At 33.5% G+C, this 13,770-nt stretch overlaps 1 protein-coding gene across 1 annotated transcript in view; it reads left to right on the plus strand.

Moving 5' to 3' along the window:
* The window catches only part of CEP350 (centrosomal protein 350), a 187,389-nt gene that overhangs the window by 155,573 nt on the left and 18,046 nt on the right, over positions 1 to 13,770 (plus strand). The window contains exons 30-31 of the mRNA XM_044673549.1: positions 7,320 to 7,464; positions 12,826 to 12,986. Coding sequence (XP_044529484.1) covers positions 7,320 to 7,464; positions 12,826 to 12,986 — 306 coding nt within the window. The remainder of the gene's footprint in view (positions 1 to 7,319; positions 7,465 to 12,825; positions 12,987 to 13,770) is intronic.

The raw sequence follows: 13,770 nt of genomic DNA on the forward strand, positions 1-13,770 counted from the left end.
GTTTAAAAGGAAATAGCGTAAGAAGGGGTAGAACTAGAAGAGGATACCAAAATGTTGGGGAATACACAGCTGATAATTATAACTCTGAATGTGAATGGGATAAACTCACCCATAAAACAGAAGCAAATAGCAGAGTGGATTAGAAACCAAAATCCTATCATATGTTGTCTACAAGAAACACACATGAGGCAGGTGGACACACACAAAGGGTTAAGGTCAATGGCTGGAGCAAAATCTTTTGGGCTTCAACTGAGAAAAAGAAGGGAGGGGTGGCAATCATGATTTCTGATAAAGCCAAAGTAAAAATAGATCTGATTAAAAGAGAGATAAGGTAGTTACATCCTGATAAAAGGCAGTATAGATAATGAGGAAATAACAGTACTTGACATGTATGCACCAAATGGTATAGCATCCAAATTTCTAAAGGAGAAACTGGCATAGCTCAAGGAGGAAATTGATAGTAAAACTATACTAGTGGGAGATCTAAATATTCCTCTATCATATCTAGATAAATCAAACCAAAAAATAAATAAGAAAGAGATAAGAGAGGTGAATGAAATCCTAGAAAAATTAGATTTAATAGATTTGTGGAGAAAAATAAATAGGGACAAAAAGGAATACACCTTCTTTTTAGCTGCACATGGTACATTCACAAAGATTTACCAGTTATTAGGGCATAGAAACATTGCAAACAAATAAAAAAGAGCAGAAATAATAAATGTAATCTTTTTCAGATCACAATGCAATAAAATTAATAATAAGGGCACGTGGATAGGCAAATCAAAAAATAATTGGAAATTAAATAACATGATTCTCCAAAATCAGTTAGTTAAAGAACAAATCATAGGAACAATTAATAATTTCATTGAAGAGAATGACAGTGAAGAGACATCCTACCAAATTCTGTGTATGCAGATAAACAGTACTCAGGGGGAAATTTATATCCTTCAGTGCATACATTAACAAATTAGGGCAAAGATCAATGAACTGGGCATGCAAATAAAAAAGCTAGAAAGGGAACAAATTAAAAATTCCCAGTAAAAAACTAAATTGGAGATTATAAAAATTAAAGGAGAAATCAACAAAATAAAATTAAAAGTAAAATAACTATTGAATTAATAAATAAGACTAGAAGCTGGTACTTTAAAAAAAACAAATAAAATTGACAAAGTACTGGTCAATTTAATTAAAAAAAGAAGAAAACCAAATTATCAGTATCAAAGATGAAAAAGGAAACCTCACCTCTATTGAAGAGGAAATCAAGGCAATCATTAAAATCTATTTTTCCCCAATTACATGGCAATAAATATAGCAATCTAGGTGATATGGATAAATATTCACAAAAATATAAATTGCCTAGATTAACAGCAGAAGAAATAAAATATTTAAATAATCCCATCTCAGAGAAAGAAATTGAACAAGCCATCAAAGAACTCCCTAAGAAAAAAATCTACAGGACCAAATGGATTCACAAGTGAATTCTATCAAACCTTCACAGAACAACTAATTCCAATACTATACAAACTATTTGACATAATAAGCAAAGAAGGAGTTCTACCAAACTCCTTTTATGACACAAATATGGTACTGATCCCAAAGCCAGGTACATCAAAAACAGAGAAAGAAAACTAATGAACATAGATGCAAAAATCTTAAACAGAGTACTAACAAAAAGACTTCAGCAAGTGATCACAAGGGTTATTCATTATGATCAGATGGAATTTATACCAGGAATGAAGGATGATGGTTCATCATTAGGAAAACCATTCACATAATTGACCATATCAACAAGCAAACCAACAAAAACCACATGGTTATCTCAATAGATGCTGAAAAAGCCATTGGACAAAATACAACACCCATTCCTACTGAAAACACTAGAAAGTTTAGGAATAGAAGGGCCTTTCCTAAAAATAATAAATGTTATATATCTAAAACCATCAACAAACATCATCTGCAATGGGGATAAATTAGAAGCATTCCCAATAAGATCAGTAGTGAAACAAGGATGCTCATTGTCACCTCTGTTATTTAACATTATACTGGAAACACTAGCAGTAGCAATTAGAGAAGAAAAAGAAATCGAAGGTATTAAAATAGGCAATGAGGAGACCAAGCTTCACTCTTTGGAAATGATATAATTGTCTACTTAAAAAATCCTAGAGAATCAACTAAAAAGTTAGTGGAAATAATCAACAACTTTAGCAAAGTTGCAGGATACAAAATAAATGCACATAAATCATCAGCATTTCTATATATTTCCAACACATCACAGCAGGAAGAGTTAGAAAGAGAAATTCCATTTAAACTCACCGTAGACAATATAAAATACTTAGGAATCTACCTGCCAAGACAAACACAGGAATTATACAAACACAACTACAAAATCCTTTCCACACAATTAAAACTAGATCTAAACAATTGGAAAAACATTGATTGCTCATGGAGAGAACAAGCTAACATAATAAAAATGACCATCCTACCCAAATTAATTTACCTATTTAGTGCTATACCTATCAAACTACCAAAAAAACTTTTTTACTGATTTAGAAAAAACTATAACAAAGTTCATTTGGAAGAACAAAAGACCAAGAATATCAAGGAAATAATGAAAAAAAATATGAAGGAAGGTGGCCTAGCAGTACCAGATCTTAAACTATACTATAAAGCAGTGGTCATCAAAACAATATGGTACTGGCGAAGAGACAGAAGAGAGGATCAGTGGAATAGACTAGGGGTAAGCGACCTCAGCAAGACAGTCTTCGATAAACCCAAAGAACCCAGCTTTTGGGACAAAAACTCACTATTTGACAAAAACTGCTGGGAAAGTTGGAAAACGATATGGGAGAGATTGGGCCTAGATCAACATCTCACACCCTATACCAAGATAAACTCAGAATGGGTGAATGACTTGAATATAAAGAAGGAAACTATAGGCAAATTGGGTGAGCACAGAATAGTATACTTGTCAGATTTATGGGATGGGAAAGATTTTAAAACCAAGCAAGAGTTAGAAAAAAATCACAAAATGTAAAATAAATAATTTTGACAACATTAAAAAGTTTTTGTACAGACAAAACCAATACTACCAAAATTAGAAGGGAAGCAACAAATTGGGGGAAAATCTTTATAACAAAAAACTCAAAGATCTAATTACTCAAATATACAAGGAGCTAAATCAATTGTACAAAAAATCAAGCCATCCCCCAATCCATAAATGGGCAAGGGAAATGAATAGGCAATTTTCAGATAAAGAAATCAAAACTATCAATAAGCACATGAAAAAGTGTTCTAAATCTCTCATAATTAGAGAAATGCAAATCAAAACAACTCTGAGGTATCACTTCATACCTAACAGATTAGATAAAATGACAACAGGGGAGAGTAAAGAATGTTGGAGGTGATGTGACAAAATTGTGATATTAATGGATTGCTGGTGGAGTTGTACACTGATCCAACCATTCTGGATGGCAATTTGGAACTATGCTCAAAGGGCTTTAAAAGACTATCTGCCTTTTGATCCAGCCATAGCACTGCTTGGATTATGCCCCAAAGAGATAATAAGGAAAAAGACTTGTACAAAAATATTTATAGCCGCGCTCTTTGTGGTGGCAAAAAATTGCAAAATGAGAGGATGTCCTTCAATTGGGGAATGGCTGAACAAATTGTGGTATCTGTTGGTGATGGAATATTATTGTGCTCAAAGGAATCAAGAACTGGAGGAATTCCTTCACATTTTCTTTCATTGATTCCCTATTAGTATAATTGGGTCAAGTGATATGTATAGCTTAATAGCTTTTTGGGTATAGTTCCAAATCACTTTCCAGAAGGGTGAAACAAGTTCACAGCTCTACCAACAGTACATTTGTTGTACCTATTTTCTACCATCATCTCCAGCATTTGTCATTTTTCTTTTTTTGTCATCTTAGCCAATATGATGGATGTGACATAGTACCTCAGAATTGTTTTAATTTTAATTTTATTATTATTCTTTAGACAATTTTTAATATGTTATTAATAGCTTGGATTTCTTTCTGTGAAAATTTCCTATTGATCATCTTTGACCATTCATCCATTATTCTTGTAAATTTAACACTATTCCCTTTATATCTTAGAAATGAGGTCTTTACAAGTGAAACTTATTGCAGAGATATTTTTCATTATACTGCTTTTCTTCTCATTTTAGCTGCATTGGCTTGGCTTGTGCAAAATCTTTAAAATTTTAGGTAATCAAATTTTTACTGCTTGTAAACCTTTCTATTTTTTGTTTAATCATGAATTCTTCCCCTTTCCAAACATCTGACAGATAATTTCTTCCATATCCCACTAATCTGCTTATGAGAACTCCCTTTATATCTAAGATGTGTACCCATTTTGAGTTTATTTTGGTATATAATTTGAGATATAATCTATCCCTAGTTATTGCCAGACTATTTTTTTGGTTTTCCCAACAGATTTTTTTCACATTGTTTTTAAAAACCTTACTTTCCATCTTATTTATTGGTTCTAAGGCAAAAGAGCGGTAAAGGCTAAGCAGTGGGGTGGGGGATGGGGGGTAAGTGACTTGCTTATTACACAACTAGGAAATGTCTAATGGCCAATTTGAACTCAGGACCTCCCGCCTCTGGGCCTGGCTCTCAGTTCACTGAGCCACCTAGCTACCCCCTTTGAATTTCTTTTTCTAAGATGGGTTATTTATATATTTTAACTTTCTATTTTGTTGATCTATTGTTTTTCAGGTTTTCTATTTTGATATTTAGTTGAGTTTTTAAAAATTTGTTGATTTCCCATTGTTTTTAGTTGCATGCCCACTTCATTGATCTATCCTTTCTCTTTGTTACTGTTGAAAAAATTCATCTGTAGCTACATCCCACAAATTTGATATGTTTATGTCATTGTTTGCCATTATCTTTAATGAAATTTTACTGATTCAATTTCTTCTCTGACCTACTTTTTCTTTAGGATTAAATTAGTTAATGACCTTTTAAAAAACCCTTGCCTTCTGTCTTTGAATCAATTCTGCGTATGGTTCTAAAGCAGAAGATTGTAAGGGCTGGGCAATGGGGGATAAGTGAATTGCTCAGGATCACACAAATGAGAAATATCTGCAGCTAAATTTGAACTCGAGTCTTTCTCACTTTTAAGCCTGGCTTTCTGTCAGCTGAGCTCAGCTTCCTTAGGTGCCTTTAAAAAAAGATAAACAAATATTATCTCATTTGATCTTACAATAACTGCTAAAGATAGGTTCTATTACTATTTCTATTTTACAGTTGAGAAAACTCAAGCAGATAGAAGTTAAGTGACTAGGGTCATCCAACTAGTAAGTTTCTGAGTTTGGATTTGAACTCTGGTCTTCCTGACTCTATGCCCAACTCTGCATCTACTGAGCCACCAATTGCCTCAAGGAAAGGGGAGGACTAGGATACATCAGAACCAAAAATCAAACTATACAACAAAGCAGTCATTATTTAAAATGATTTAATTCTGATTGAAATAAAAGAGAAGTTGATCAGTGGAACAAATAAGGTTTATAATATTCTGAAACAAGTGAACACAATATCAGGTTGTTTGAAATTCCCTGAGATCCCTGTTATTGGAATAATGATACTCTTTGTTTGACAATTTTCAAAGGAAGTTACAACCTTAGGGGAAAAAATGTTCTGACCAAATCGCTAAAAATTAGAGAAATGCAAATTAAAACAATTCTTGAGTTTCCACCTCACATTCATGGAATTAACAAAGATAACAGAAGAGGGAATTTGAATGGACTACAGTAAAACAAGCACCCTGATGCTTTATTGATGGAACTGTGGATTAGTCTAGCCATTCTGGAAAGAAGTTTGGAAGTATACTCAAATCTTGCTAAGCTATATAACCTTTTGGCCCAACTACATCACTATTAAGCCTATTCCTCTCTATGTTAACAGTTTTCAAATCTCCCTGTCTTGCCTCAACCTCTCTCCTGACTTCATGTTTCTAGATGCCTTTTGGACATCTTAAACATATCTAAAGCACACTGCATTCTTCTCCCTAAGCCCTCTCCACCTCCTACCTTCCCAATGTCATAAAGGGTAAACAGCATCTTCCCAGTTCCTTAGATTCACAATTTGGTATCATTCTCAGCTTCTACTATCTCTTGACCTTTCATGGTCAATTCGTTGCCAAGGCCTATTGATTTCACTTTTACAACATCTTTGACATAAGCTCCATTTGGGTACCAAAGTGATTTTCCTAAAGTGCAGATTGTGTCACCTTCTCTACCTACAAACTCCAGCGGCTCTCTATTACTTCTAAGATCAAATACAAAATGCTCTATTTGGCATTCCAAGCCCTTTTTCATAACCCTGCTGCTTATCTTTCCAGTACTCTTAACAGCTTACTGCCCACTGCATACTCTTCAATACAGTGTAACTGGCTTCCTGACTCTTCCATGAACAAGACATTCCATCTCTTAGCTCTAGGCATTTTCTCTGGCTGTTCTTCAGGCCTGGAATGCTTTCTTCATCTCTGCCTCCTGGCTTCCCCAACTTCCTGTTAGAAAAGAAGGGAAAAAAGGAAAGAAGTCTTTCCCAATCCCTCTTAATTCTAGCACCTTTCTCTCAATTATTTCTATTCTATATGTAGATTGTTGGTACATGTTTGTTTACTTATTATCTCCCCCATTAGATTGTGAGTTCTTTTGAGGGAAAGGACTGCTTTTTGCCTCATTTTGTATCCCTATTGCTTAAGAGTTAGAGCAATATCTACCCCAGGTATGTGAAGGCTTCCCCTGGTGAAATGGGTAGATGAGAGCAATTTATTCCAATGACCATGAAGGCAGGGATGCTGTGGAGCTCTTAGAGCTTCATTAGACACTGGGAAAAGCCAAGGTCATCTACTGCATCCCAAGCCATCACCAGTCATCTTGACTTTTTTCTTGCCATTGGACTTTGATGACTCTAGAAGAGAGAATGAGTCTAATGACTATACAGCTCTGCCTTACTTAAATCTGCTTTATGTTAGAGCCAAAAGACATCATCAGTGGTATCATTTTGATTCTCTTCCAGTACAAATGACAATAACCAGGCAACCAAACTTAGCACTATATCTAAAGTAGGTACTTAATAAATGTTTATTGACTTGACTTTCTATACATATGCATGTGTGTTGATTGATGCTTTTTATTCTTTCATCACAATTATTTCTTGAAATGCTTCCCCTTTATTCTCTTCCCCCTTTCAAAACTGAACTTTACCCTCGTATCTTGTAACATGCTCCATTTTTAAATATAATTTTAAAAGATTAGTAAATGTCCCCTCTTTGCTTCCATATCTGAACAGTCACCTTCCAAAAGCTGTGCATCTTTGTCAAAGCATGATTCCAGTAAAGGAAGTCACAGAACTGGAGGACAGTCTCGCCTATCTGGGAAGTCCCATCAACTCTCTCAGAGTTGGTCAGATGAGTCATTATCTATGACCCAATCAGGTAAGACTAGTAATCTTTAAGTATATTATTTCAATAAATTTTGTCTTCCTGTGAATGAACAATTCACCATAAGTTCCAAGCTTTTAATTAAGGAATTTGTGACATCAGAAATCCCTCAAAAGTATATTATCAGCTGTTATCAGCAATATCAAATGTGCTTTTTTTTTTTCAAGGAATGGGACTTTTTCCTTACATTGGAAAATAGGATTTTGTTCATTTGTTTTAAATTTTAAATTTGAAGTTTAATTTTTATTTCTATAAGTGTCTCTGTAGAGAAGCATTATGGCACAGTGGGTAGAGAGCTAATCTTGGAGCCAGGTAGATCTGGCTATAAACTCCACTTGGGAGCCCTAAGCAAGCCACTGCATTCAGTGTTCTTGGTCAGAATAGCCCAAACCAAATTAAAATGTAATTGGGAAATTGTAAAATATTTAATGAAATAGATAAAAATATAGTGTGGTTTTCTAAGTCGATATGCCACTCTAAGTTTATGTACATTTTAATTCTTCTGTCACCCCTGTTTGTATTTGAGTTTGATACCAACTACTGCTCTAGGCCACTTTCTTGAGACTTTTAAGTTGTACAAGAACAGACCTGCATTGATGAAGGAAGTTTCCTTGGCTGGGAGTTTCCTATACCAGTAAAATCATGAGTCTATTCTATAGCCTTATCCATTTAGCTCTGTATTAACTCACCAGTCTGGTTATTCAAGAAGTGTGTAAAGGGGCCATTGGTTCTTTACTCATTCCACATGTTGGACTCTTTGAGATTAAGTGAAAACCAAATGGACAACAAGGGGCCAGTTTGAATGTAGAAAAATATATGTTGCTTATTCTGTACTGTTCACTTGGTAATAGGACTTGACTCTTGCATCTTAATCACCAAAAAGCATAGGCTCTTGGCTTGACTCTACATTTTATAGCCTCCTTCAAGATCTTTCACTACTATATGCAGACTTTCTTGTCTACAGCTACATAGTTTTCTCAGCTGTAAATAGCATCTTCTTCACATAGTTGTTGTGAGGATCAAATTTATTTCTATTTGCAGAGCACATGGCACAGTTCCTGACACTTGGTAGGCACTATAGAAATGCTAGCTATTATATTATTATTATTAGGATTATTATCACATATTAAAGATGAATGATAATGTTAAATATTTTGAAGCTCTCCATAGTATATAAAATATATAATTTTATTAGTAAAAATAACCTCCATATTTGATATTTATCAATAAGAATATGCCTTCAATAAAAATGGCTCAGAGATGTCCATTCTTTAGGTTGGACCTGATTAATTAGCAGCAACATTTTATGCAGTATTTATGAATGTTGGCTGTAAGCAGTGAGACTAGGCAATAATAATATTGTGATTATTTAAGTAGCCAAGATGATTATCTTACTGTTAACACACCTAGGTGAGTCATAGTCAACAAGTTGCCCTTCCAGCAAAACTGCTTTGATTTTTCTGTCAATTTCAGTAAAGGTCATTCGGTGAATTCTCTCTATTTTATGTAATGGATCAAAAGGCTTCAAAATAAATATAATAAACTTTCTTAAAACAGACAACTCCTATAAAGCTATAGAATATAATAAATTTATATTTATATATGGAGAGACATAATTTCCACTTGTCTACATGTACTCAACAATGACACTGCTGTGATTTGGCAGGGAATAGTATATTATTCATTTTCATTATGCTTCAATCTGACCCTAATAATACTTAAAGACTGTTTTTATCTCATTATTTGTGTTTATCTTTAATATATTTTCATATCTTTTGTCTTTACATCAAAATAATTTCAAATATGTACCTCTTGGGGAAAATTAATAATGAATTGTATTATTTGTTAATAATATTCATATGTGGAATCACTTTTCCCTTAGCCTTCCAAGGTCAGTCTGAAAGTCAGTTTCCAAACTAAGGATATCCCCTCTTCCCCCCAGCTATCAGGCTGGGCTAGGACCTTTTTGCCTTTTGATAGGACCTCGAAAGGATTATAACTTTGCCATTTGAAAGTACAGTTCACATGGCTGGTGAATACTGTACTGGCACCTTATTTAGGCAAAGACCCACCACCCTTGTGATGAAGTGATGAGGGAGGAGGTCTCCTCATTAGCTGTTTACCAATTAGAGCTGTCTTAGAATGACTAAGGGAAGGACTAAATAATGAACTCCCACACTGTATTTATAGATCTGCCTGATGGAACTTTCTGGTCTTTGGTCACTGAGAGGACCACAGATCTATTAGTTTACTGGTTATAGTGCTAGCCTAATCAGCAGATTGATACTCTTACACAAAAACCAGTCTCAGATATTTTTAATCATCACACTCTTCAGGTCAAACCTTCTCATAAATCAAAGAAAAGCTTAAGTTAAGCACAAAGATCTGTTCTGTGGCCACATCTGATAGTATAGATACAATATAGTCCCTGGCCTCTTTGCCAAAAATGGGGAAAACATTTTCTTTTTATGTCTATCTTTATGAATTGACAATATAGTATATGCCATTATAATTTTCTTTTATTTGTTTCTTTTTTAAAAAATATTTTCATTTTTTCCCCCAATTACATGTAAAAACAACTTTTTAATATTCATTTTTTAAAAATTTGAGTTCCAAATTCTCTCCCTTTCACCCTTCCTGGGACAGCAGGCAATTTGATATAGGTAATACATGTGCAGTCATACAAAACATATTTCCATTATTAGTCATGTTGTAAAAGAAAATACAAACCTAAATTTAAAAAATAAATATAATTTCTTGTTGTGAGGCTTTTCTTCTGAAAATTGGTAAAGCTTCTTACTAACCTCAGATGATTTAAAAATAATAATATAGGGGGCAGCTAGACGGCTCAGTGGATTGAGAGCCAGGCCTGGAGATGGGAAGTCCTAGGTTCAAATGTGGCCTCAGACACTTCCTAGCTATATTACCCTGGGCAAGTCACTTAACCACCATTGCCTAGCCCTTACCACTCTTCTGCCTTGGAATCAATACATCGAATATACAATACATTGAAAGTGAGGGTTTAAAAAATAAAAATATTAAAAAATTATTATATTTTGTGTCATAAAATCACTATTGATATGATTTTTCTTACCTGATTATTTTACTTCCTGGTGAACTTTTAGTAATGCTCTTCTTCAAAGCATCAGAAAAGTAATTTTTGGGGGGCAGCTGGGTAGCTCAGTGGATTGAGAGTCAGGCCTAGAGACGGGAGGTCCTAGGTTCAAATCTGGCCTCAGACGCTTCCCAGCTGTGTGACCCTGGGCAAGTCACTTGACCCCCATTGCCTACCCTTACCACTCTTCTGCCTTGAAGCCAATACACAGTATTGACTCCAAGATGGAAGGTAAGGGTTTAATAAAAAAGAAGTAAAAGAAAAAAAAGAAAAATAATTTTTCAACCTCCAATAAATAATTAATTTTAAAAACATAGATATAGATTTAATTATGGAAAGATTAGTTTTTAGCTTATACCACAGTGGTTTCCCATTTATAATGTAGGAGCATGGAATCATCATATACTTGCTAGTTTTTGTTTTTTTTTACAATTAAATAAAAAACAGGATTTTTATTAAACATTAAATAAAAACAGGATTGTGAACCTTTAGAGTCTTGTTTAGAATGTTAAAATACATGGGAATGAAATTCATTTGCCCTTATTTTTCATGGAATCAATGGTTCCCAGCTGTAGCTTATAGATATCTGAGAAGCTTCAGAGTTGTGGTAAGGTACCTCTAAGTTCACAAATAAATGAATTCTATCTATTACCTAAATAAATGTCTCACACATCTACATATTACTATTTAAAAATCTGATGAAGATACTATTGTAATTAATAAAATGCAAATTGGTTTTGAAATGTACTAAATTTATAGTAGCTTTTTCTTATTATGATTTTCTCAAGAGGTCGCTACCACAACTATTGTCATATGTGAGTACTCAAAATTTTTTGATATTAAGAAGTTTCACACTAAAAAAAAGATTTCTTTAAAATAAACTTTTTTTTCCTTTTAAACCCTTAACTTCTGTGTATTGGCTCCTAGTTAGAAGAGTGGTAAGGGTAGGCAATGGGGGTCAAGTGACTTGCCCAGGGTCACACAGCCGGTAAAATAAACTTTTAAAGGGAAGCTAGGTGGTACCAGTATAGTGCTGGTCCTGGAGTCTGGAAGACCTGGGTTCATATTCAGTTTCAGATATCGACAAGCTATATGATCATGGGAAAGTCACTTAACCTTTGTTTGTCTTAGTTTTCACATCTACAAAATGAGGATAATAATGCCTGACTTCCAAAGTTGTTGTGGGACCACGTGAGATAATAATTGTAAAATGCTTAGCCCTGTGCCTAGCACATAGTAAGCACTAAATAAATGTTAGAAAGAGAAGCCAGTCATAATACCTACAGTGTACTTGGAATTCATATATGCTTCTCTTTATTTTCATATTATCTTTATGAAGTTAAAAGATAATATTCTTTAATATTTTATTGACTTAATAATAAAATACTGAAATATACAGGATTTTGCCAAAATTTCTGAGTGCCTTCATAAATGAGTGTAACTTGCCCAATGTCATCCTACAAATCATTAGAGTTATGACTAAAACTTGGGATCCTTCATTGCAGAATTACAGTGCACAGGCCTGCCCTCTCCCTCTAAAGAGAAAATATATATGACCATTTGACTCCATTGAAAGAAATGCCTTAAGTAGTTCTGGAATATTTCGCAAATCTGAAATTCATTCCAGAATGATTGATAGTCTTATTTATAAGTTAAGTATTTTTAATTATTAAAAATCTTTGGCTTTGATTTGTATTTAAAGTTATTTCTGTGGTCTTATTCAAGTGTCTCCTTACATGAGTAGGATTTAAATCATGCACTGTTAGTGAAGCTGTGATCTGGTCCAACCATTCTGGAAAGCAATTTGGAATTATAACCTTCAGTCACTTAATTGTTCATACTCTTTGAACTAGTAATATCATTGCCAGGTTTCTGTTTGTAGCTTCAAATGACAGAAATGAAACCTGAAAATAGAGAAACAAATGAAAAAGAAAAAGGATACACAACACATAGTACCTTAAAAAATGTTTTTCATTCCTTAATTTGGGAAATATTTGTTATATTTATATTGTATTTAAATGATATTCTCTTTTGAATTTTTTGTAAATAAGATTAAACATGAAGGTTTTCATGGTTATGTAGTTATATTTGATTTATTGTGTTTTAGAAGTCTTTTTTGTTGCTAAAATTTTATAATATATGGTTTGGGGTCATGGGTGAACTTTACCTCCTGAGGAAAAATTAAAGAAAGACCCATTGAAGATCAAAACAATAAATTGTTTTAATTGTATCTCTTTCAGAACCTACTTCTGACCAGAGTGACATTGAAGGTAGAATCAGAGCTCTAAAAGATGAGCTGCGGAAGAGAAAATCAGTTGTTGATCAACTGAAAAAGGAACAGAAAAAAAGGCAGAAAGAGAGGCTGAAAGCCCAGGAGGCCAGTCTGATCAAACAGTTGGAGGTTAGAAATGAATGGGAGATGGATAATAGTACTGAGGCTAACAAAATGCTTTTTATATTTACAAAATGTCAATTGATTAGAAACTTTTCATTACTATTTGGTACTGCATTTTATGCTGTTTGTTTTGTTTTAATCTAAGGAAATATAAGCTCTTCTAATAAAAATTAAACTTGAATGATTTTTAAAAATAAACAAAGGATAATGATTATTTGTAGTGAAGACTGGGTACTCATCCAATTAAATAACATGTTTATCCAATTAAACAATACAAAACACTGTTTAAAAAATAAAAAACAACCACCAGAATTTTGAGTTCCATTCTACAAAGCTCAGTGGTATTTATTAATCAGATAGTTGGGCAATTCCTTTAATGGTGCTCCAAATACATCTCAGTACTTTATCCAAATAATTATTATCATCTTCATCATTACTAATAATGTTTACTAGTAGAATGCTAACTGGGTATATCTTTAATAAATTTCATTGTCCTGTTATAAAGTACCAAATAGCAAAGATAGGAACATTAAAGAATGATAGGAGACAAAGTTTACAGTGTATATAAAACTGTTCTCCCTTTATGCCAATAGAAGAATCACCACCCCCACCAAAATGAGTTTCTGATGTAGAAACTCATTCCTTAGATTTATCAATCATAACAACTTACTAGTAAATAGGATCTCTTTTAGAGCCAGCTGCATGATATACATATATATATATATATATATATATATATATATATATATATATATATATATATATATATAGAGAGAGAGAGAGAGAGAGA

The sequence above is a fragment of the Gracilinanus agilis genome, chromosome 4 (assembly GCF_016433145.1).
Source record: "Gracilinanus agilis isolate LMUSP501 chromosome 4, AgileGrace, whole genome shotgun sequence".
NCBI lineage: Eukaryota > Metazoa > Chordata > Mammalia > Didelphimorphia > Didelphidae > Gracilinanus > Gracilinanus agilis.